The sequence below is a fragment of the Phoxinus phoxinus genome (assembly GCF_949152265.1).
Source record: "Phoxinus phoxinus genome assembly, chromosome: 10".
NCBI classification, from domain to species: Eukaryota; Metazoa; Chordata; class Actinopteri; order Cypriniformes; family Leuciscidae; genus Phoxinus; species Phoxinus phoxinus.
In genome coordinates, this window is record NC_136885.1 from 3974493 (window position 1) to 4000833 (window position 26341).

Genomic DNA, 26341 nt, shown 5'->3' on the forward strand with positions numbered 1-26341 from the left:
CTCTGTTTGACACCATACTCTAGATAAATTCTAAATGTTAAAACGCTTTACAATAAGGTTGTTTCGGTTAACGCTGGTTAATACATTAACTAACAAAGTAACAATGAGCAATAGCTACATTTGTTATAGTATTTATGTTAACGTTATGTTAAAAGTCCATTAAATAATAATATGTTTTATGTTAACGATCTATGATTAAATATTGAAATTAACAGCAAAGATGAACTTATGTAGTTAACTAACATTAACAAATGGAACCTTATTGTAAAGTGTACCATGTGTTGTAATAAATAAACTTGAGCCAATGATCAGTCTAAAAGCTGTTACAGATTCAGGGACTTTTGAACCCTGACTCGCAGCCAACCCAGGGACTCTCAATATAAACAAGCTACATTTTCTAACATGTAATAACTCTCATGAAGAACATTAACCAACATTATTAACACCAGTGTTTCTCAACCAGTGGGTCGCAAGACCGTTTTGAGAGTGCCGCGGAGTGTGTACTTAAAGAAACAACGACAACAACAAAAATTAAATTCTAAATGTTTTTCTGATGCGAGACTTTTATTTTGAAAGACGTGCGTGGAAGCTGTTGACTCTTCTGTCAGACGCAGTTTAAAAAACACTTTGTTCTGATTCAGTATCTGCGGTCAGATGAGATGTCAGGCTATATGTCAGTGTCATTATTCTAATGTCAATTTTTGTAACTTGTTACGGAATAAAAATAATATAAAGTGCATAATAAATTACGAGCATGCAATTTCGTTGTTATGTTGTCAATTAATAAGTCATGAAATAACCAAAAAGTTAATTAGGCAACTAGTACATTGTGTGTTAGCTGGGAAGGATTTGCATGCAGTTCATTCTATTCATCAGGATCATTTTTTATTAATGGTTCATGTTAGTATTGTGTATTTACTATGGTAACTGTAGTTTTCAGTCAATATTTTTGGTGACTGGTGGCTCATACAGACAAAAACTAGTTTGGGACTGCGATTTAAGAACCGTACCTTATACTGTTTATGTATCTGTGTTAGTATGTTAAGTAAAGTAGGAGTTGTTTGTGTGTCAATAATTTGAGAAATAAAATGGTAACACTTTATTTTACAGTACATGCACTTATGTGTACTTACAGTGTACTTACCTAAGAAAGTACTGGTTAATATAAGGTTAAGGTTAGGTTTAGGGGTAGTACCTATTACACAGTTATTGTAATAACTGTTATAAATACATAGTATGTACATGGGGAAAAGTACTGTAAAATAAAGTGCTATCAATACAGTTCTTAAATATTTGGGTCGCGGCTTAATGACCATGGGAAATGTGGGTCCCATGGTCAAACCGGTTGAGAACCACTGATTTACACAACATATAACATATTCAAATTGTTAGACATTTCATGAATCATATGTCTTTTTCTTTCTGTATGTCTCCACAGACATCATTGGCCATTTGGCTTATCATGTCAATGTAATCATTCAACAAGGATCAGGCAGCAAAGTAACGCATTGCCAGAATATTTGTGAATGTCAATACGATGGCTTACAGCAAACAAACAAAAGCACTTAGAGAGATTGATACAATGAATCTGAGATGAGTATAAAAGACACTTCTTCCACTGAGAGTGAATAAACGGAGCTGTGCTTTTTGGGACTACAGAAGCTGGCAGGTTAATGCTGTCATTGTAGTTGAATAAAAACAGCTTAAGACAGTAATAGGTTATCCATATTTAGGGTCAAACTTTTGAATGCTTCAAACAAACAAAGACCTCTTTAAATAATAATTAAACTTAGACCATCTCGGTGTCCACTGTGCAGTTTGCTCGGCAACGAGAACACAGTGTGGCACTGGCAGGTTCATTTTATTTTGGTATTTGCAAATTATTAATATTTTTGGCCATTACTGACTTCCATACTAAAGTAATTATGATATGCAAATAGGATGAGATGCTGGGTTGTTTAAACCCATGTTTGGGTCATATATGGACAAACCCAACCATTGGTGTACAATTTTAAATACAGTTTTGAACCCAACGGTTGGGTTTGTACAAATTTGACTCAAACATGGGTTGAAACAACCCATCCTTTTTTAGAGTGTATTTCCAAACCAACCTCAATGGAAAAACATGCCTGTGGTCACATTTCTGCAAAACAATATTACGTTAGGTTTGGCATGTTTCGTAACACTTTCAAAGTGATGGTAATGTGTTCAGCTTCATCAGAAGCGTATAAACGTGAAGTTTTGTTGCGTTGGTTGTTGTACGTATCTGATTTGAATTGTCTGGTGAGTGGCACTAAAAGGTCAATGCTCTATTATGTTTGTTAATAATGAACCACATGCACTAAACCCCAAGCATACCTGATTGAGTTTTTATCTCACGTTTGCTTTTGTTAACACTTTTGCTGAAGCAACAGTGCCATTTTAGCTGCTTCTACAAGTGTTTGAGCTCTGTTATCATGACTCGTGCTTCACATCACGAGTGCACTGCTGTATCGGGTGAGCTACTGAGCAAGTTTACTACATCAGAAATATGGAGCTGATTATGGGATGGAAACTTCAAAATTAGTTTACAAATCATGCACTATGGCACCTTTATCTGAGCTCAGAGACTAACGCGTTTTCAGGTCATTACACATGTATTGCGCAAGGAACCGCAGAAAAATAAATCTTTATTAACCGATATTCTGCCCTGTAATCATTATTTCTGTGACAATTAATAAAAGGTTAGTGTTTTACTGCCTGTAGTGTTCATTCAGCTGGAAACGGCTGTAATTTGTATGTATTGGTACGTGTTTTGTGTTTTGCAAAGATGTAGGTAGAGGCACGTTTTTCCAATGACCGTGTATTTCCTATTTCGCTGGTGATTACAGAATAACGACTATTCTAACTATTGTATTCACTGCAAAACACTATTGTAAAAATAAACATGGGAAATTAAATGCTTTCTTTCATTTACATGAAAAAAAATAAGTCTTGTTGGAGAAAGTGGAGAAATTGATTTGTCAATTGAATTGTCTCACTTTATATTAGGTGTCTTTATGACACTTTAGGGCTGTGTACTAACATTTAAATTAATCATTTGATACAATGCACTTACTCCCTACATACAAGATTTTACATTGTACTTATATTTAAAAAAAATCCCTGCATGTTGTAATAATTTATGTAATTACACTGTTGAGCCTTCCCTTACACCTTAATTTAGTACATAGTAGTTAAAGACACCGAATATAAAGTGGGGCCTAAACTTCTAATTGGACAGTGCTAATGTAAAGGGAACTATACTTGTTTTCGTCCACACAAGCGACATTTGGATATTTTACAGAAGACTCACTAGAGAAAAAGATCAAACCGCATGGATTACACAGTAACTACATCATCAATTGGGATTTCATGTGAAGTTAATAATAATAGAAAATTAAAATGACACAAAATCCTTACCAACCAATAACTAATTAAACAAAATTGTACTACAGTCTAGTGCAGGAATAGGCAACGTTGGTCCTGGAGTGCCGCTGTCCTGCAGAGTTTAGCTCCAAAACATTACTCACCTCAGTAATCCTGAAGACATTGACCAGCTGGTTCGGGTGTGTTTGACTAGGGTTGGAGCTGAACTCTGCAGGACAGCGGCTCTCTAGGACCGACGTTGCCTTTCCCTGGTCTAGTGAGTGAAATCAGTGCTCATGTGTAGAATTTAATTTGCCAATAAATTCTGTAAGAGTCAATATGTACTTAACCATCATATTTGTGATGGGAGAATGAAAAATAGTGAGAGAACTGGAGTTCATTAATTTCCAAGCAGTTTTTTTTTCTACCTCATTATGGATTGTACACTTCAAGCATTTACTGGAGCAAGTATTCGAGTGAAGTGGATAAGGGAAAGAACAACACATCTGTTGAGGTGAGATGACACAAGTAAAGCCCCAGCCCTTCTGTCTTCAGAGACTTACATCAAGAAGGACTGTTTGCTCTCCAGAAACAGGCTCTGTCTGTAAAATATTACCAGTGAAATATACCTCACGCTTTGCTCTCAATACCACAACATTAAAGCTCATTTTAGACAGAATTAATATTGTTTGCATTGATCTGTAACAGACCCTTTCATACTCAGAGGCATCAGTTGGACTCATCTGACTGGCAGGCTTACTGTATATTACTCACAATACCCTCGCTGATGAAACACAAAATTGCAAAACCCATTTCTCGTGATTATATGTGATTTGTTATCTCTAAAGGGACGTGCATAATAGCCTTAGGCTCTTTTAAGTATATCCAAACAGATTACAAATGTTCATTGCAGTCCAGAATTGTGAAAGTGTTGCTTTACCTTTTCCAGCTGAGCGTTTTGTTTGGACTTATAGAGAAACTCCCCAACTGCCACAAACACAGAGAGGACGAGTCCCGCAGCCAACACTATGAAAATGCCCCCGATGTTCTGGACGCCCAGCGCACTGGCCTCTTTGTTCTCCTCCTCGGGACAGCCGTTTCCTCGCCACCACTTCTCCTTCATCATGTGCAGCTTCCCTTCTTCCTGAAGCTGCAGGATTGCGATGGTGATCTTATCTCGGTACGGGGACCCTGAAAGGTCAGAAAGGGGAAACTGATTTAATAAACATGATGATAATTAGTTCTGCTTAGTATGGAAGCTCGTTTCTGCCACAGAATAAAAAATAAAAAATGTAATTGCGACTTTTTATCTCACAATTCTGACTTTTTTCTCAGAATTGTGTATCATAAAGTCAGAATTAAGTTATTAAGTCAGAATTGCGCGATATAAAGTCGCAATTGTGTTATAATGTCAGAATTATTTGATATTGTTGTCACAATTGCATGTCATAAAGTGAGAATTGTGAGATAGAAACGTGCAATTCTGAGGAAAAAAGTCCTTAGAATTGGACATTATAAACTCACAGTTTATATCTACCAATTCTAAGAAAATATTTCAGAATTGCGTGATATAAAGTTGCAATTGCATGTTATAAAATCAGAATTGCTAGAAAAAAAAGTCAGAATTGTGAGCTTATGTCTTGAAATTCTGACTTTATAACACGCAATTGCGACTTTATATCACGCAATTGTGACTTTGTCACGCAATTCTAACTTTACATCTGAGATTCTGAGAAATAAAGTCAGAATTGGGAGATTTAAACTCGCAATTATGAAAAAAAAGTCACAATTATCTTTTAAAATGTTTTATTCTGTGGCGGAAACAACTTCCATCTTAGCATCTGCTTATATCTGGGGGACAAATGAGTGAAATCTCACAAAATTGTCAAGAACGTGTAATTTTCTGGACATGTTAGGGCATATTTCCTGTCATAATCGAAAGAAAGAAGGGTCACACTTTGTATTAGTTGGCCTGAACTACTACATACTAACATTAAATACCAAGACTATATATTCACTATGTAACTACATGTAGCTCTGGAAAACTCTCACATTTACTGCTAATGTTTGGTTTAGGAGTTAGGGTTAGGGTTAGGGTTTTAGGGTATAGAGCTTGGTTTTGGGGTAAGGCTTGGGTTATGATTAGGGGTAACTACAAATGTTAATTAAATGCACATACTGTACTTAAAATGTTATTGCAGTGCATGTATGTATATAATAAGTATATTGTATCAAATAGTTAAGTAGTTTCCCCGCCAGAATTTTTTTCTCAAGTTGGCAGCCAGCGCCAACATTTTTTATCATATTCACAATACTCTCATGACCACAGAATATTTTTTGTATGAATGTTAATGTCAATATATCAAAAGAAAGAACAAAACTACTGCTTTAAAACAAGCATACACATTTTGATCAATACATAGATGGAGTAGATCAACACCCCCAAAGCTTCACAGTCATTACCTCTCTGTGGGTTCGACATTTTATTGGTTAACGTTAGGCAGTTTTGACTTATATGCTGTTGTATGTTTGATGATCACGTCAGCTTTCTTGTGCGTAAACAACTTCTATGCTCCTACTTGTTTATGCAGATCGTCTTCAATGTTTTTGGATCTGTACTCTTACAGAAGATGCGTAACAGCGCCCCTACCATATAACAGTGAAAACATGGATTGCTGGAAAAACTTGTCAAAGGCAGGGAAACTTTGTGTCATAAATGACGGAAAATCTTGTCAACGGAGGGGAAAGAGTTAAGGCTATGTAATATAAAGTGTGACCAAAATAATAATTATTTTGCTTAAAGTCCCCCTGTAGTCAATAATTGTATCCCTTAAAACTCATCTTTGATCACCAAAATGACACATTCTTCATGCCTCAAAATAGCTTGAATGTAACTCTACACCCTTGCCTCATTTAGTATACGCAGTTGAATATGCAAATGAGCCCCGCCTCCACTCACTCACTCAGCTCAGAGATCCACTGGTTGACGATCACATGTTGATCTGATTGGTTACAAGGTAGTTTGTGACGTCAGAAACACCAGCGATTTCAAACCGTGTTTTTGAGACTGTCTTTGGTTCACTGCAGTTTTAAGGAGAAAATACTCAGTAATGCTGTCTACTTATGATTTTACACATGGTTTATCTTAAAGCAGATTACAAACACCACATAGACATATAAACAACATTACAAAGCTAGATTTTCACCACAGGGGGACTTTAAAGAAAACAAAGACTATTTTGCTGAGAACCATATCAGTGAACTTTACTTTATTCATTTCCAAAGAATTAGCTGTTCGTGTTCACAAATCGAACTGCACAATTTGTTGAAGAAAAGCACTGCCTCAATGATCCAGTAACAGTGGTTCTCTAGTTAAGCTCACTGGAGGGGAAGATTATAAGTGAATCACAAATGAAATTTCAGTCTGTTGGTGAAATGCATGGCTTCAGACGACCTTGAATACAGCATTGCCAGTATGGCCTACCTCATTTTGGAGCTTAACATTCGTGGTGAATGTAAAAAACTTGCATAAAGTCTCAGTCTTCAGCAATTTTGTGCAAAAAAAAAACGAAATTGTATTAAAATGAACGTTGTATGAAGTATACCTCTGCTGGAGTTTGTTGTTTTGAGAAATACATACCAAGACTAAAAGCTGATGTAAACATGTCTCATTTATTGCGCTACTACAAGGCTCTGAGAAAAGCTGAGACCTTGAAAAAGAAACATGAAGTTTGTCACTTCAGTGGTGCAAGATTGTGTTTCTCGCAGTACAAAGGTGAGAAATACCGACACTAATGCAGTACGAGCCATAAAAGCCTAATGCTGTTTGTTGAAACACTGCTCCCAGGGTGCCATTGATAACACACCAATAAAACCCAATTACATTCCAGGGACTGGCATTTCCCACTTTTATCTATTTATTTTCTGTCTAATTAAAACTAGTAGCTATTCTTAATTTGATGTAATGTTTCCTTCTGGGCCTCCTTGCGGGCTTCATAACTCTCCCCGATTCCTATCAGCCATTTCACCTCCCTCGCAAAAAGGTAAACAGGTCGTGTTCCCTCCGTTCAGCACAGATCAAAACCGGCTGGAGGAGTGATTTCTCATTTCATTTGAAATATGAGGTAGAAGAAGAGCACTCACGAATCCTGCTGATCCTTTCATGTTGTAATGGTGGTACTGCTGTAGTTAACTCTCTATAATAAGGACTGTACTATTGCCTGAATAATTGAGAACTCAACTGTTCTATTGTTCAAATGCACCACAAGTGCATGAAGCACAAAGTGCTCTTTATTTGCTGAAATCAAACTCGCATTTCTTTCATGCTTACTGTTAGCACTTAGGGTTTTGTATAATAGCAGTGCAGAAATTTGGATGGTTTTGGAGACTATCATTTCCACCTACTGTATATGACAACACATGCATTGTATATCATTGGACTAGATGCAATTTTCTCACATTTTTTTTCAGCATATATTTTTTACATTTGAATATTTTCCCTATTGCATCAAATGCCTTAAAAAACTGTCTAAATATTGTAATAATTGTAATTCATTAATTGACTTAGTTCATATATTAGAGTATACAGTTCCTTTTTAAGAAAAAATAAGCATATATTCAGAAAGAGGTAGATGTTGTGCAACAGCTTATTACTCATTTATCTTGCTCAAATAAATAAACACATCTTTATTTTTCAATACGAATCCAAATGGAGGAGGAAATAAATAAATAAAAGTTTATGTAAACCTGAATTAATTTAATAATGATAATACAACACTGTATGGGTTTAATTTCACTTTAATTACTAATGTTTTGTTTAAATTCCACAAAACAAAATCACAAATTATTGTATTGTAGTCAGCTGATAAAAAAAAAAAAAAGTATATTAGGCTTTAATTTAGTTTTATTCTATTTCATATGATTTGGGGATGAAATACAGTAGAATATGATCTTGACCGCTTTCGTGAGATTCAACTGATGCGCAGAACTCTTTCACTGAAACAAAAGGCCGGAATGATTTAATAAAAAGCCTAAAACAGACAAAATCCCTATTCTGCAACATCAAAGACCAGTAACACAATGAATCATTGATACACTGTTCTGCATAGAACTGCAAGGTTCCTCAAATACATGTCTGCATGTAGTAAATGGACGAGGTACCTTCAGTAAGTAAGAAGAGAAGATGGCTTAAATAAATGAATCTGATACTGGTAGCTCCTCATGCACAAGTAAACTCCTGACAGATGTTTGATGACATGGCATTGTGCATGACTCTTCTTAATGATGCCTCCAGGGACGGGGCCCGTCCACAGGCTGAAAGCTGACTGGGGGCCGTTCTATTTCCACAACCCTCAAGGGGCAAGCGGCACAGCCCCGAAACATTGATATAAACTGCAAGTGCTACACACATTTAGCAAGACAATGAAGTCACAAGTGGACAAAAAAGGAGCTCACGGCAAAGTGTGCAAGTGTTCTGATGATAAAACGCTTTTAGTCAATACTATCTCAGATTTACGGAGCCCCATTTGCTAAATCGAGCGGACGATTTAAGAATTTGTTCCCTCGATTTATAAATCGTGCGGACGATATAGCAAATCAAGGGAACAAAATAGTAAATAGTGCGCACGATACAGAAAATCTAGGGAACAAAATAGTAAATAGTGCACATGATATAGCAAATCTATAGTCTGGCTATCACCAGACCAAGCTCAATCTTTTCAGATTAAACATTAGTCTGGGGAGTTTTTTTACGGCACAAGAGCGATCAACGGGTATAGTTCAAATTACTCTGTACGCAATTGGATAGTCCTTCAACCAATCAGAAGCGAAAACTCCAGTTTGTACAAAACAAATGTGTTGGTTTGGAGCATTGATCAGCGGTTAGCAGAATGGCATCGAGCGACTTTTGTAGGTTGTGCAAAAACAACATGAAAGTGAGTGTTATTTACACCCACTCGAGCGATTAGTTTGCTAAACTAAAGAAGCCATATGAGCATCGTCGAGAGGTTAAAATTAATTGGATTCGTCGCTTCTCTATCGTCATTGTGTTAAACCCGCCAATAGCGCACCAGGTGGATAAGCCAGTTTGTGATTTGTCCCCGCAAATGTGTAACAGAAGCAGGATAGATAAATGTACAGGTTTCCAGCCTGAGCTGCAGGGCGAAATCAAGATCGGTCTGGGTTTACCAGTCTAGCAAATCTAGGGAACGAAATAGTAAATAGCGCACACGATATAGCAAATCAAGGGAACGAAATAGTAAATTAGTACATTTTGAGGGACTAGTGCCTTTCTAAAACACCGCTGACACACAGTTTTGAGGACTTCATGTTTATTTTAAAGCCACAACGGTTCATTATACTGGGTTTGACTTCAACATTTCACTTGCTGTCTGCTTTCACCTGCCTCAGTACAGAATCAGATATTCAGTTGTGCCAAGCATTAACATATTCTCATTTAAACATCTAATTAACCAACACACCAAAACGCAGATGGTCTGAACACTGACCCTGTCTGTTCCAGCGCAGGAACGCTTGCCAGAAGGACTCGGGCATCTCTCACCATCACAGTTTCTACATTAATGCATCCTGCCGACTGTGTGCTGCTGAAGTTAGTGAGATGTATGCTAAACGCACGCCTGTATGCAGCCTGCCTGTGTTAACTGATTCCAAAAGGGTAGGATTAGCAATGGAAATGGCCTGTGCTGAGCTGTCTGGGAACGGCACACAGGGGAGTGATGATGCTAAACATCCTTGTCCATGTGCCCTGCGTTTGCTCTACACAATGCAATCCCATGACACACAACTGACAAGCAAAAAACACCCTCACTGGGTCGACTGTTAGACAGCATACCTGACAGATTTGAACCTGCTGAGTGACAAAGCATTAACGTCTGTGAGACGAGGCACTTGATAGCTGGCTTTCTCTCTCCATGTGGAAAAGCCTAGATAGCATCTTAAACCAGCACACAGACCCCCAGACCGAGAATGGATTAAGATATGCTGGACTCTTTAGTGCCTGACACACAAGCAATTTACGTTTACATGGTTTATAGCGCAATAGTGTCAGAACACCTGCATGCATATTCAGAATTCGCCTGTTTACAGGGAAAGCATGCAGCCTTGGATCTACCAGTTTTATTACTGAAAGGCGTAATAGAGAGTAAGAACAGGGAACAATGAGATAAAGAGGTGGAACAGGACTGGGAAATGAGGCTAGCAAAATTCAAGCTCATAAGCACCATGCCTCACAGTGACAGAGCTTTGGTTTCAACATCTGCCCCCTTTTACAATAGCTTCAGGGTAAATTATTTGTTAGACTCAGTCTCTGATGGCATGGCCACAGTCTGTTCAAGTCAAGCGAGTCATATTAATTTGCATAGCACTTCTCATCTTATAAACAATGCATCAGGCTGACCGTCTCATGCATACTGCACACAGAAAGATTGGCTGGCTTCTTTAAAACCTCCGGGAGTCAGGGTGAACCAGTCTACCCAGAAACGAAGTCTTGTGGAGGTTGTGTGGTGTTAAAGTTGGCATGAAATGAATATTCACCCTATTCTTTTTCTAAAGGAGTGCTTTTTACACCAAGTGCAAAGAGCCGTCTCGTTGGCAGAGGATATTCACACTAACTCTGCCCACCAATGTCTGACTGAGCCAGACAAAAATGTCCAAAAGAAACCTCATTTGTTAGCAGATTTTGCCAAACTCATTCTTCTCCCTTTTCCCATCGGCTTGGAAAGTCGTATATTTTCAATAAAAATTAAAGGGTTAGTTCACCCAAAAATTAAAATTATCCCATAATTTACTCACCCTCAAGCCATCCTAGGTATATATGATTTTCTTCTTCCAGCCAAACACAATCAGAGTTATATTTATATATCCTTATATATTTATAAAATATCCTGGCTCTTTCCAGCTTTGTAATGGTGAATAATTTGTATTTTGTAATTTGTGAATGGTACCTGAGATTTTGAAGCCCAAAAAAGTGCATTCATGCATCATAAAACGAATCCATATGGCTCCATGGGGATAATAACTAGCCTGGCTCCGCCCTCCTACGTACTTCTGCTCAATTTTCATTCTCCTTCAGTACTACGCCTGGGTTTGTGGTGTATTCTTGGGTTTTCTCCGGTCAATTTTTACCGGTCCAACCAGCGAACAGAGAACAATGACGTTGAGGTCGTGGGCTACTTTAAGTTGATTATGGGAGATCCAGAGTGACTCTGGGCAGATCCAATAGTTTTAAACTTCAACAGAGTACCCGCTTACACAGAGAATTACTTGTGGTTACACTTTATTTCGATAGTCCACTTTAGACATTCTACTAACTATAAGTAACTTTTCAACTACATGTTAACTAACTTTCATTAGAGTATTAGTAGAATGTAATAGACTGTAGTAGACTGTTAGGTTATGGTTAGGTGTTAGGGTTTTGGATAGGAGAATAAGTTGACTTGTAGCTGCCAAGTTTCTTATAGTCAGTAAATTGTCTGTTGGGGGACCAATAAAAAAAACTGTTAGCAAATATTAAGCAGACAGTCTAGTAATACTCTAATGATAGTTAGTTGACATGTAGCTGAAAAGTTACTTATAGTTAGTTGAATGTCTAAAGTGGACTATCGAAATAAAGTGTAACCAAATGTATAAAGAGAAATGTCGAGGAGTTGAAGTTTGTTGCAAATCCCCTATTTAATGGCGTCTGCTCTCACCTAAACTTAAGCTACTCCTCCTACATCCTACGCCGTTTTTGGATGAACTTTTCTTATAGCCACACATACAGAGTAAAAACAAAACTAACTTCAGTTTATCAGCTCACTTGCCACTTACACAGTTTATTTCTAAATGGACAGTTCTTGGTAAGAAGATGCTGCAAAACGAACCAGACTTTATACCAATATTTAAAAAGTCCAATTATTTGGTAGAATGTGACCCTAGATCACTGATCCTGACTGAGGATCAATAGTCAGCTCCCTGTTAAGAAATGGTGCTGTCCTTCTTTTAATCAGAATATTTCTCACTATCTCAGTATTGACATTCCCTGCAATACTGGCTCAGTAATATTCTCCTTGGACATTTACTTCCTCCCGGTCTAATGACTTGATAATGGTTCATGTAGCTTTTATCAATCGTGATGCAGAGAACTTCTCAGTTGTCCCTGGCTGGAACTTTACTGATCAGTGTTTAAAAATGCATTTCAAGACGGTTGCTACTGTTACCAGACATAAGACAATCTTATTTAAATAAGACAACCACACATGAAATGTGAAAGTTATAAAAGAGGGGAACATTTTAAATGCTGGTATTTTTCTTAGACAAATGGTTTATATCATCTATGCCATGGACTACTTTTAAGGTGCTTACATATTGATATTTTTTCCCATTTTTTTAAGCTTGGCAGTAAAAACCTCTATCCAGATTTGTTGTATGGATCTTTTCCAAGAAGCTTGAATATTCTGTCTAAGATCACTGTGTGTGTTTCAAGCAAGAGCTACAATAACACAGTCAGTACACGAGTGAGTGCAAGATGACAAAATGTTCATTTTTGGGTCAACACATCCCCTTCTATTTAGTTATTTCTATTGTATTCTGCCTTTTTATGTCTGGTTATCAAAGCCTTGTGAAGGTAAAATGTGTTTCTCACTTCTTTTTTTCAGTGTTGCAATAATTTAGTTAATAAATTGTGAAACTCATATAAACAGCAATTCTCCTGATTCAAAAGATGAGTTTTCAGTTGAGTCAACTTCAAGTCTTAAATTTCTTACATTTAGAAAAAAAGTTCATATTATAGTGTTTGACAAGCAACAATTTCTGTTATTATAAATAAATCAGTTTACCAGTGTTTCAAGCAGTTTGAAAATCAAATAAGGGTCAAATTGCCCCCAATGCATTAGGAGTTAAAAGTATATTTTATAATATGTTCATAAACAGTGCTGCATTCCAGGCAGTGGGAGGCGTCTGGTCATGTGTCCAGTCAGTCAATCTCTATTTCAAAACTGAATAAACATTAGTGTTGTAGAACTCAATGAGGTCTCGGTATCGACCACATTTGTGCTCGTATATGACTAATATGACTCTTAGGAGCTGTTTACACGACACCGTTTTCAACAAAAAATGTAAAACTTTGTATGCATTTTGGCCGTTCATTTACGACAACAAGTTCAAGTTCAAGTTTTTGAAAACGGTCTCTGTGTAAACAACAACAATGTGAATGTCTGAAGACGATGAGATCATGCACATGCGTATTACGCGTTCAGTCTATCGCGTTTCATCGCCATCTACTGGCCTGGCAGCAGAATGCTGGATTTTTTTTTGTTTTTGTGGATCCGTGTGAATATGAATAGTTTTGACAATGGTGTCATCTGTACGTGAAAAACTCAAAGGAAAACTTCTCAGTTTTAAAGGACAAGTTCGGTATTTTACACTTAAAGCCCTGATTACAGATCGTATCTGATGAAATAGAACGGTTAAGATAAAAATTTGGACACATGCTCCTGTCCCGAGAATTTTAGTTTTATTTAGCTTCCCCCCCCCCACCCCCACAATGGTTGTCTATGTGCACTGGCAGATTCATTCCTTAAAACACATTAAACTTTTGTTTACAAAGACGTGAAACTCACTGAGTGGTCAGGGGTGTTCACTGATATGATCCCAAAAAAAAAAATCGCTGAAAAAGATGCTTTCCAACAGGTTTTATCGTAGTGTTTGTCCAACTCCATTGACTTGTATTGAATGTGCTGTGTGAGGTACGATATTCCTCCGCCGCTTCTTCTTCTGCTTCTTCTGTGTATTCAATGAAATGCCAGCGGTTTGCTTGCAATCGGCAAAGGTGCATTATCGCCACCAACTGGTGTCTATTATTCAAGCTCTCAACGGAAGAATCTGGGTGTGACGCGTTTGGCAAAATAGGTCCACAAACGCTAAATAAAACTAAAATTCTCGGGACAGGAGCATGTGTCCAAATTTTAATCTTAACCGTTCTATTTCATCAGATACGATCTGTAAACAGGGCTTTAAGTGTAAAATACCGAACTTATCCTTTAAGCATATCGTTGTCGTGTAAACGTTCCCTTAATTGCCTGTGCATTGCCTTATTTATTTGGTAACATCATTAATGTGATTGGATGTAAAACTTTCTACTTCAAATGCAATAAATAACTTATTTCTGATTTGATTTATTTTGTTATTGTTGTGCTGGATCCGAAATTAACAGGTGATTGTGTCAAAAAATTCCGGTGAATGAATGATTCAGTGACTCACTCATTAAGTGATTACTGCCAACTATTGGCAGTTTTAGTTTTAAAATTATCATTTTATTTATTTATCATGTTTCTATATTCAAACTTTAGTTGTTAGTGATTTCATTTGATTGACAATAGCTCTATTGTCTTATAATTCAAAGTATTGATTAAATATAAAACATTTATTTGGCAGGAAATGTGGATCTTTCAAATGAATTTGAATCTGGTGTTGGTCTTGACTCGGTTTCGCCCTGCCTTGGTCTCGGTTAAGGAGGTCTACTATCAATGACTACATAGGAGTGACTACATCACTAATGAACATATCTGACACACGAAACCACAGCAAACTGAACACAATACATCAGTTCATACATAGCACACAGACTGAGTGAAATAAAGCTTGTGGTTTTCTTTCATTTGGCTGATTGACATGGTGCCTGAGGTAGAGGAGTCCTGCTTCAGCGGTGGCCAAAAGGCCTTTCATCCTCACATTAAGGTGCCTTTCCATTCTTGGTTATTTTAGTCCTTTCAAAGCAATTCTGCATGCAATGGATCGTGCTGTTTTATATCCGATACGATCACATGCTGAGGCCATTTGTTGCGTATGTAGCTTTGAGGTCCAAGTTATTCTACAACCATGAGCTTCAGCTTTCTCTCTCAAAAACGAATAAATACAAAGGAAATAATATATATTTTTTAATATTTCTCTAAATGGATGTGCACTACTTACTCTAAAGGAATGTGAAGAAAATCATAGAAACCTTAATTCCCTTTTCTACAAACGCGTGATAAGGCGAGTGTTTTAGGGTCATTGTGTTGAGATGTCTTACAGCAGAATCATGGACAAGTCTGGATGTTTTTGGACTCAAGTCTTACTGTGAGGACTGACACAGCCCGCAGCCGCATGTATAACCGGATTAAGACAATCTGCTACTGAGACCGATAATCTTATGCACAGGAGGGGAAACGCCTCACAGTTTCTCTTTTCATTTATTTATCTCATCCATTCGTCTATTTCATGCACGTTTGCCTCGGGGTCCGCGTTTCTGCACATTCACTGAGCCGCTGAGAGACGCTAACCTCAACCGCTTCACCTTCACCGACAGAGCCAGACAGTCATTAATCAAAATGAAATGAAGATTTGAGTCGACGCTGCAGTCTGAGAGAAACACACTTTGAGCAGAATACACTTCTGCATGGCAGAGATGTGATGATAAACGACTGTGTCTCTCATTTCAATCAGGCTGTTCAGTGATTCATGTTTTTGTTGAGGTGTTTTTTTGGAAGGTAATGCCGCTGAGAATAAATATTTTAGCAAAATAAAAATGGTTTTGATTTGATTATGCACGTGTGTTCAGATCTGGGCAAATAGCTGTAACTGATTATTGATTAGGGCAGTGATGTCTGCAGCATCAATTCAATCATTGTTTGAGATACTGATTTACAACAGTAGAGCCACTGTTGCATTAGAGCTGTGGTTTCCAAACTGGGGGACCAAACTTGGGCCAAGATAGGGGGTACGCTGACAAAATGCTGAATTTGGCCGTTCATTTAACCCTCAAACACACACCTTGTGTCTTTAGTGACCCCGGACGTCCTTCACTACCCTCCTCCTCATTCATTTTTTCATAGTTGGAACTTAACCTTCTTAGTATTCATCAATCAATTCATTGTACATCACTAAATATTACCTTTTTGTTTGATGAACTGTTGTATAAATTTTTTCTTGTTATATTGTTTATATTTTAAAAACAGCATGTCAGTATTTTTTTGCAATGAAATAGTGTTGTCAAAAGTACCGACTTCAGTACCAAGTCGGTACTGAAATTTGAAAAATGTGACGCTTTGAGCGCTGTTGAGCAGAATCGTAAACACCTCGGAATGGCTGGCCATTGTCACACGCTCATCAAATATGTCTGTGATTGGCTACAATGATCGGCGCTTCAAAAACATGTTGTAAATATACATCAATAACGCTCTTCAGCGAGCGATTACACAGATACACACGGCAGGCGTCTATCAGCGGATCGATCCACTGGTGCTGCTTTTGCTTTCAAACGCTCCTGCTTTCAAAACACTTTCAAACACTTCTGTGTCCTCTCAAACGCTCACGTGCGTTGATCATTGTAGCCAATCACAGACATATCCGATGAGCTCGTGAACACAATGGCCAATCAGAGGTGTTTATGACTCCGCTCAACAGCACTCAAAGTGTCACTTTTTTTAAGTACCGACATGGTATCGAAGTCGGAACTTTTGACAACACTACAATGAAACAAACAATAGTTCCAGTGAAAGCCACAGCAGAACTGTCATTAGTGAACAAATCTGCGGCGTTGAACGAATCGGGAGAGTTGGTGTCTTCAACCTGAAGCGTAGACTGCACAGACTGATCAGAGTAGACGACTCCGTGAACTCTGTCCTGGAGAGTTTAGCTCCAACCCTGATAAAACTCACATGCCTGTACATTTCTAGTAATTTCGAAGACCTTGATTAGCTTGTTCAGGAGTGTGAGATTAGAGTTGGAGCAAAACTCTGCAGGACAGTTGAAGTGCACAGGTGGCTTTTGTTGATACTGTCTCCATTTGATTAAAATAATTGATTTACTTTAATTTATTGCTTTATTAATTATATTACAATTTAAAGGGATAGTTCACCCAAAAATGAAAATAAAATTTTCATTTTTGGGTGAACTATCCCTTTAAGGTAGGGTAGGCAGTTTCAGAGAGGCTACACTCTTAGAAGAAAAGGTTCTATATAGAACCTTAAAAGGTTCTATAGGCGCTTCGTATTTGGAACCCCTAAAAGGTTCTACACTCTTAGAAAAAAAGGGTTCATTGGGGTTCTATATAGAACCCACCATTCCTTCAGAGCGTCTCGAATGCCAAGCCTCCTCCAATACACATGACATTACATTATGTCATGTGTCAAAGCACATAATAATACATTACTAATGCATGTAAAAAAGTTACAGAGCTCTTATCTGTACCACCTGACTGCTGCAGATTTATTTCGGCATTGATAGTGTTGACATATAAACGCATAAATCCGAGTCTGAGGACATAAACAGCTCAGGGTAGAATTTCAAGGGTTGCCATCTGGTAATTACGGTTATGACATGGTGTGAACGCAGCATAAGCTCGTTGGTTTGATTCAGGGGGTGGAGCTCGAGCCGAGCCAATCCTCGGGTGTGAGACTCCTTCGAAGACAGCAAGCCAAGTTCGTTTACCATTTACTATTAAGACTGGAGGAGAAGGTGAACTCATATTTGAAGGTAAACTCATATTTGAAGGTAAACTCATATTTGAAGGTGAACTCATATTTGAAGGTGAAGGTGAACTCATATTTAAAAAAATACCTCCATGTCATTACATTTGTAATTTAAACCCTCATTACATTCCCTCACCGCTTATCTCACCATTAAACCTATAGCACCAATTTACCTGTCCCTAACCTTACCCGTATCCCACCTCATTAACAGCAAAAATGTTTTACAGCACAATATTAACACAATAAGTACATTGTACCTTTTTAATGCAAGTATATAGTAGTTAACGACACCTAATATATAGTGTGACCATAAAAATCCTGATACAAAGTGAAGGATTCCACTTATTGCATGGCTGCATACCAAGTAACAAAAGAAGATACTGACCTCAATTAAAAATATTTTATGCATGCAGAGTGATACAAGCACCACGAAACAGCTTTAAACATGAAAGAAGAATTAAGTAAATTATAAATTATTCAAATAAAACTAATATAACAAAGTGCCTTACCCATTGGGGTGCCAACCCCGTAGGCCTTGGAGTCGATGAGGCCCCCGATCTGTGTGAGGTTGCAGTTGCGCTGGGTGGCGAACTCGATGGTGGTGGACTCCATGAGGAAGGCATAATCTGAGGTGAGCACGCGCTCGATTCCTTCCTCGATACTCTTCACCATGACCGAATGTCTTCGACTGCTCATGAACTCCCACATCTTGTCATACGTGGAGATCTTTGTTTTCTGGGAGAGAAGTCAGAATCGTTATTAGACTTTTAATTTCTAAATGCTTTTTGACAAATAAAATATTCTTTCTCTCCATTTTAACATTATATTTGCACATTTCAATGATAAACAGCATAGACAATTGGAAATAAACAGTAAATAATATTTGAGCTTGAAACAACAATGCAAACTCCACTACCATATTACCTATCTATTGGATAGACATTGACACAACACAATATAAAAATATTGACAACTTCTAAAATGTATTTTGTTTTTCCATATGTACTTTAGAAATCTAAAAGTTGCAACTGCAATTGTCATAAAATTTGCAAAAGTGGTGTTATGGGTGACAGATCGATCCCAACATGACTGATTAATCACTAAATGACACAAAGTCTCTTCGTCTTTACATTATTAGAATTTTCAGCTTTGTCGAAATGGTGTGAAACTTAGGTTTTGCCACTTTTTATGTGAATACAGAAAAGGAAAAGCATGGACATGGATTCCAAAAGGTTAAATGGTCCTGAAAGAAAAAAATAATAATAGTCACACTTGTACTCCTGGCGGTCAAAAATGACTGTATTGGAAAGTAATGGAAAATTTATTTAATTTAGTGGAAATGTTTGGTACTTCACCCAAACAAAATCTTACAGAAAGCAATTTTTTTGAGATATCAACCTCAAATTTGGAAGTTTTAAACAAAATAAAAAATACATACTTTAAAATAGTATTTTTGTCCATTTTACATAATTTAATTCTGCCAAGTGTCTTCTTTAAAAAGAGACCAAACTTCAGTCTGTGCTCCAAAGCATTCAAAATGTATTACAGTTTAAGTTAAGAAATTTAATTGTCAGCTCTATACTCAAAAAGTGGTGATAAATAGTTTATAACTACTGCAAAAATATACCATAAAAAAACTACAAATATAAAATAAAAACTTTGAACTAAAATATAGTCTTTTTTTTACCGCAACACGATCATCCATTATAAATCCAATAAAATCAACCAATCAATTTGATGAACCTCAAATAAATATTTGTCCTTAAAGTTGTATATTACAAATACAAACAAGATCACATTTTATTACCAATAAACCACCCACAGACAAGATTTTCTCCCTCACACTTCTCTCTTGCTGCATGGGTACACAAAGCACATGTGTTTTTCAAAATAATCTTTTTAAGAATAATCATACACCTATTGCTTAAAATGTCATATTGTTGCCCCCTTTACATGATTACTACGGCACAAATTGTGGCAGAAGCACACAAATCTGTTTATGACTAATCCGGACTAATCTCCAAAACTGAAATGTATGCACGCAAAATTCATCATACAAAATAATACCATCTTATTCCAGCACTACAAATAAACCCATAATCAACTTAAATATTAAGGTTGTTAGCATGTAAAATTGTTACCAATTGCATAGAATCTTCCACCATTTTAAACTCAGGTCTTTTTGTGCTTCTGAGAACGCATCTGGTGGCATTTGAAACCTAATTAAGTCACATACTCAAGGTCCTGCCTGCCATTATTGTGTGTAATGACTTTTTGTGGCCGGTCGATATTTTAGATCAACTGGGTGATTTGCCAAGTGCCTATCAGAATCTTCTGGAGTTACCCTTGACAAATCAGCCGATTGCACATGTAGACTACGCCTGCTGATGAGGCAAAACCACAGGGGCTGAGATAGACAGAAAGAAGGGAAATCTCAATGTATCTAAAAAACAGTAATAAACAATGCTTTAAGTGTGACGTGACACAAGTCAGCAGTGAGCATCTCTCATTTTTACTTCCTTCTTTCTTTCTTTATCACCGTGATGCTATCTGTGCATTCCGGTTGATTTGAGATTGTTTGGATTGATTAGCATTGATTCGTCGAATACTTTGATCATGTTGAAGTGTTCACAGATTGCACTACTTTAATCTGCTCTTGGTTCTCAATCTGTTCTGAGGCTTTGATTAATTTGCCGCACACTACAATCAGACCTGAAGCGTTCTCTGCTGCGGCTGTTCTTCTTAGATGACAAGACAATGAAAATGAAACATATTTATTATCTGTTCAGACACTGAGACAAATAGTAGAAAAATCGGTTGATCGGTTGAAAAATAGACGTTATTGTGGGAGTGATGTCGATGTAAAATACGGATATGTTCCAGATCGAAAATTATTTAACCAGCTTTTGGACTGAAAAGGGACATCCGTCAACTTTCACTCAGAAACATCCACAAAACACACAACATTATTGATGTCTTGGATGTATGAGAGTAAACAGATGTCAGCCTGTTGTTGTTGACTGATACATTTCCTCTTCCACTGTCTACAGAGCGCTGCAGGGATGATGTATGTCTTTTGAAGGCCCAAACCCTGAAATGAGCTAAGGTGATCTACTGGTGCAAACTGGTGTGACGTCATGTTGAACGCTGGAGTTTGAAGCAGCTTGCCAATGTGAACTTCAGGAAAAGTTCACTCTGACTGCTAAACAACTTGGAACTACCAGTGGTCCGTGGTGATGATGTAATAGGTGGGTGTGGCTCTGAGGCTCCGCCTACTTTAACATTGACATTCTTTAACCCTTTCGCACTTTGACTGCATTTATATAAACCCTTTGACTTCGAAGTCTGCCTATTGTATTTAGACTTCAAAATAAAAGCTGTGTTATTTTGTGAAGATTATCACGATGAACAAAATGTGTAAGAATCATATATTTTGTTTGGCACAGAGTTTATTTTCTGCAATGATCCAAAAGCAAATGGAAAAAATCCTATTGGTTTTTATTGTCGAGATAATCTGCGACACTGACTTCCAGGTTGTCTTAGAAAAACACATTATGTCTGCAGGGCTCTATCAGCGGAGACATTGGTGGAGCTTAGAGAATGATGGGTGCTTCAAATCCCCTGACAATTAAAATAAGTATGCTAACCCATGTTAGCTAACCAAGACCTCATCCCAGACTTCAAAATGACCCAATCTAAAAGAACAGATACTAATCTTAATTGATGTCTAAATGTGTCTATATCTCTGCCCTAGAAAGCAGGCTTGAAGTATCCAGAGCTGAATGTTAAGCAGTATGAGCCTACATTACAGTCAAATGGTCCATTATTCCTTAATAAACTTTAATGTTGTGTAGAACACATTAAACTGCATTTAAACTCTACTCATCACATTGTGATCGTGAAGTACTGCTACATAACGGTGTCATATTAAAACAAAAGACTAGGACGCTTCAGGGGCTTTGCGTTTCAAACTGAAATTCAATTTAGTTCTCGCTGGTTTCAAAACGTTGGAGTAGTGGCATAAAAATAGAGAATATATTTCATATTCAATTTATATTAGGTTATTACATAGTTATTAACGTGTTATTATCTTGTAATAATATAATCGTGATTAATGGAATCCGTCCTCAAGGGTGAAAAAAAAATCAACTGATCTCAGGCATTTCTAAAATTATAATCTCAATGGAAATATTTAATAATTAAACGTTAGAATTGATTTTCAGTTCTGACCCGTATTTAAAAATCAACAACAGAAATGGTTATTATTATCACATCATTTTAGATAAATGTGTTACCTGAATTAAATAAAAAACAATAGTGCTCAATATATTGAATTAATTGCAGTTGTTAATTGTTAATTTTGACTACCACAATTGTTACATGTGAAATATTTCTGTGGTGTACACAGAACAGATAAGAAGACTTTAGGGTTCTGTGTGGATCTTTTCTCAGTGAGATATTCCACCGAGGCGCGTGTGCAATGAAGCGGATCCGTCCAGAAGCAGCGTCTCGTGGCCGTACCCATAGCTCAGCACTGATAATGATGCTGGAAACTGCAGCGGGCAGGTGGCTGTCCATTTTAACTCACATTCTCATTATATTGACACACGCAGGACGGCGGCAGTCTTTGTGGAGCTTCTAACAGGATAAATCTCTCGCACACACCAAAATGTAAAGACATTTAAAAGATGCTGCTAACTATTGGTTTCACGGAAAGCAGACACATAGCCTGTCATGAGACAGAAACAGAGATGCATGTGCACAATGAAAGGCTTCTTAGAGCATCCACAGGGGAGGGCACGTGATTATGCATGCGTGTGTGTGTGTGTGTGTGTGTGTGTGTGTGTAATGGCAGAAAGTCTCTAGGGTCTCTATTGTTAGACTTGCAAAATGCCTTTGATTAGGCCTTACACACATACCTGCACCTCTTCGAAGTATTAAAGATGCGCCTTGTCTTTATACCTCATTCACAACATTTAAATAAATATAAAGGTTTACTGATTGTTAGCACGACTTCTATCATCAGATTTCAATGCATGTTTGAGCTGTTTTAACTGAAAGCACCTTGCACTGACATTTCCTAAAATATATCAGCGCCATTGTATTGTCTCAAGATGCACACCAATAATGTTTTTAAAGTAAATGTTTTTGTTTTGTTTTTCTAAGGCACGTTAGAGCTATACGTAAATGTTTTTATTGAAATAAAGTCTAATCCTGGCTTAATCTAAACCCTGTCTGTGAAACCAGGCCATAGTGTATTTACAGATTATAATAGTAATTAGTAGTGGTATAACAGTATTTATTAATTGCAACTAAACCATATTAAAAAAAAAAAAAAAATGAATATTAACTGTAAGTAAATAAAATAATTTAAAAAACAAATTTATTTCAGCTGCCAAAGTAACATTCTCACTTTCATTTAGGTCAACCTGATGTATTAAAATAAATATGAAATAAAAATGTATTTAAAAAACATATTAAAAGAAAATTGTATATGTATTTGTATTATTTTTTATTTCTTACTATAAATAACTAATATCTCAATGATACTAAAATAAAGCAAAAATAAATAAAATGGTACAACATATAATGAAAAAAATATTGACTTTATAACGTATTCTCTAATCCTCTACATTATTTGAAGAACAATAAATCATGAATTAAATTTAATTTAACATGGCCTAAATTGATTAAAATACAGTGAACTGAAAATGATTCTTGCCTGCATTTAAAAAGTTCACCATGTGCACATGACATATGGAGTCATTTTATTAATCAATTAATATATCATTAATTTAAAAGACAATCTGTCCTGAAATTGATATCCCTAGATCTTATCCCTATAAGATCTATTTATATACATTCATTATTATTATTAATAGTAATTTGAATATTAAACTTATTTTTAAGTTTAATATGAATTACTATTGCATTAAAATATATAATAATAATTATTATTATTATAATAGAATGATACACCTTATTGTCATACTCTTATGCCAGACTTATCCATTTAAAATATATATATTATTAGTTTTCGGCCATTCAATTCCAAAAATAATCTTTCAAATGAAATTCCCGCCACAGAATGAGTGGTGATTGTGAATCACTGGGTGTCGAGCATCATTGTTCCTCTCTACAGGAGGAGCTGCAGCTCCAGATCATCAGGAGCTGTGATTCGCTTCCTGAGACTATCTCATCTCGCCGGTCCAGGGGTCCGAGAACAGAAAACTCACGAGGATTGATAAGATCAAGATTGCTCAGGAAATATGAAGGTTTTGAACCTGGGAAGTGGCCGCGGGATCCACGAAAACTTTCTCAACGAATTAAAAAGATGATGATAGCAGCTGAGGTGGTCAGATGAGACCTGGACTAGCGAACCGTTTCTCACACACTCGTACGGAGACACAGATGTGACTGATGAACGAGTCGAGGAAGTGAGTGAAGGTGTGCTCCTCTGTGTGAAAGGTTGCCACAGATTGTTTTGATAGTGAAGGATAAGAGAGAGAATGAGAGAGAGGTCGGGCTGCTTTCCCAGTGAGCCTGCTCCTCTTTTTGATCATAATATCTTTTGAAGCACAGAATGTGGCATAGTAGATGTGACAGATAATAAGATGCCTCAGAGCAGAGAAGGACAAAGAAAGCAAACCTCCAGAGAAGAGGAGGAATATATCTGGCCTATACGTCTTCTGTGCTCTCCACCTGCTTTCATGGGTTAAAATATTCTATAATTTAATGTGTCAGCCTTAGGGCAGTATGTTCAGCGCAGGGAACGCTTGGCTTCCAGATGGTGGCTGCCTAACATGGCCACACTCTTCTGCTACTGGGATATTATAGTAGACCACAGAATCGGTCATGACATTTTTTTTTAGCTAAGAGTGTTAAACTTATACAACACGTTTTATGGATGTACATTTATGTCACGTTTGTTACACACACACACACACACACACACACACACACACACACACACACACACACACACACACACACACACACACACACTGTAACGGAATGAGGAGCCGCTCATCTGAGCAGTACCTTCCCAGCACAACGAGGACACCAGATCCCCCATTTATTTTGGACCCTTTATTCCCCTTTTTAGGGCATTTTCTTTATTTTTATGTTAATGAACGCCTCTCCAGGGTTTGATGCAAGTGCAAGCTTGCAAGTGCACTTAGTGTGTGTCCGAATCCACTTTTGCTAGTTTGACGACAGGTAAAAATGGTCGGCGCTCCCGGCGCAGGGTCTAAAAGGGTTGTCCCTATTCACGTAATGAGTAATGGTGTGTTTTGGGCGTAACATGCAATAAACCAATCAGAGTCTCTTCTCCCCTTCACCTTAACCCTTTAGAAACTGAAGCTAAAATGGGTGTTTTTCACATATTTTGATTTTTTGACTGTAAAATTCTAAAACAATGTGCTATCTTCATGTGCAAGGTGTCATCTTTTTCAGAAAAATATTAGCTTTCAACAAATTACAGTTATTGACCATTATTGTGTGTGGTGAGTTTGTAAATAGAATTTAAATAGACAAAAATAAAAAAACCGAGAATACATTTTCCGATTTTTTTTATTTTTATTTTATTTTAAAAAATCACGAACGAAAGAAACTAATACTTTAAAGTTGAAAAATGAAGTATAATACAACTATACAAGTTTATTTTGTGACATTGGGTTGCACAGTTTTAATTTAGGCCACTTTTTTTCATACACGCACACATACAAATGCGTCCATTCATATCAGGCACGCACACATAAACATGCATACAACACAAGTAAAGATACATGAAAAAGTAACGGCCATCCGCCTCCCAAGTTTCATTAAAAATCATCCCAATCCACTCTTCTGCTGTCTACCACTTCTTTCAACATGTATTTGTCCGTTTCTTTTATTATTTTATGCAATCCAAAACACTCTAACCCGCCGCGCTTCGTATCTCTCGGTTCAAATCCTTCCTTCCCGCTCTGCCAGAAAGCTGCTGTCATTTGCTGACGGAAAGCATGAAATTACCGTAATAAGCCGTATATTGCCGAAAAGCGCATGTTGTCTACTGTCAGGGGCAATTTGAATGGTTTTGATAGTGCAAACGGCTGAAGAGTTACGGTACAATGAATACAGCTCGCTGATCTGTGGCGACGACACATTCGGTTCTAAAGGGTTAAAAGCCATTTGCGCTCGCGTCATGGCAGATTCGCTGTTTACATGGAGGGATTTGCAAGTGGATCTGCTCGTGCGCGAGGTTAAAGCGAGACCATCTATGGGACCAGGTTTGTGTTGGTCAATGGCTCAGTCTATTTCAGTTCCTCAAAATAGCAACGCTCCAACAATGCTCCTGAACACACACCTCGTTCTCAGACCAGCAGCCCACGGGTGCACAGATGGGCGCAAATACATTTGCTATTCAAACAACGTGGCGGAGGACGTGAAAATTAACATTGCGTCGG

The 26341-nt window shown here is 37.3% G+C and overlaps 1 protein-coding gene across 1 annotated transcript in view; it reads right to left on the reverse strand.

Moving 5' to 3' along the window:
• grik2 (glutamate receptor, ionotropic, kainate 2) overlaps positions 1-26341 on the reverse strand; it is a 212972-nt gene that overhangs the window by 3913 nt on the left and 182718 nt on the right. Inside the window, exons 14-15 of the mRNA XM_079625427.1 lie at positions 18404-18629; positions 4328-4578 (exon numbers count right to left, since the gene is read on the reverse strand). Coding sequence (XP_079481553.1) covers positions 4328-4578; positions 18404-18629 — 477 coding nt within the window. The remainder of the gene's footprint in view (positions 1-4327; positions 4579-18403; positions 18630-26341) is intronic.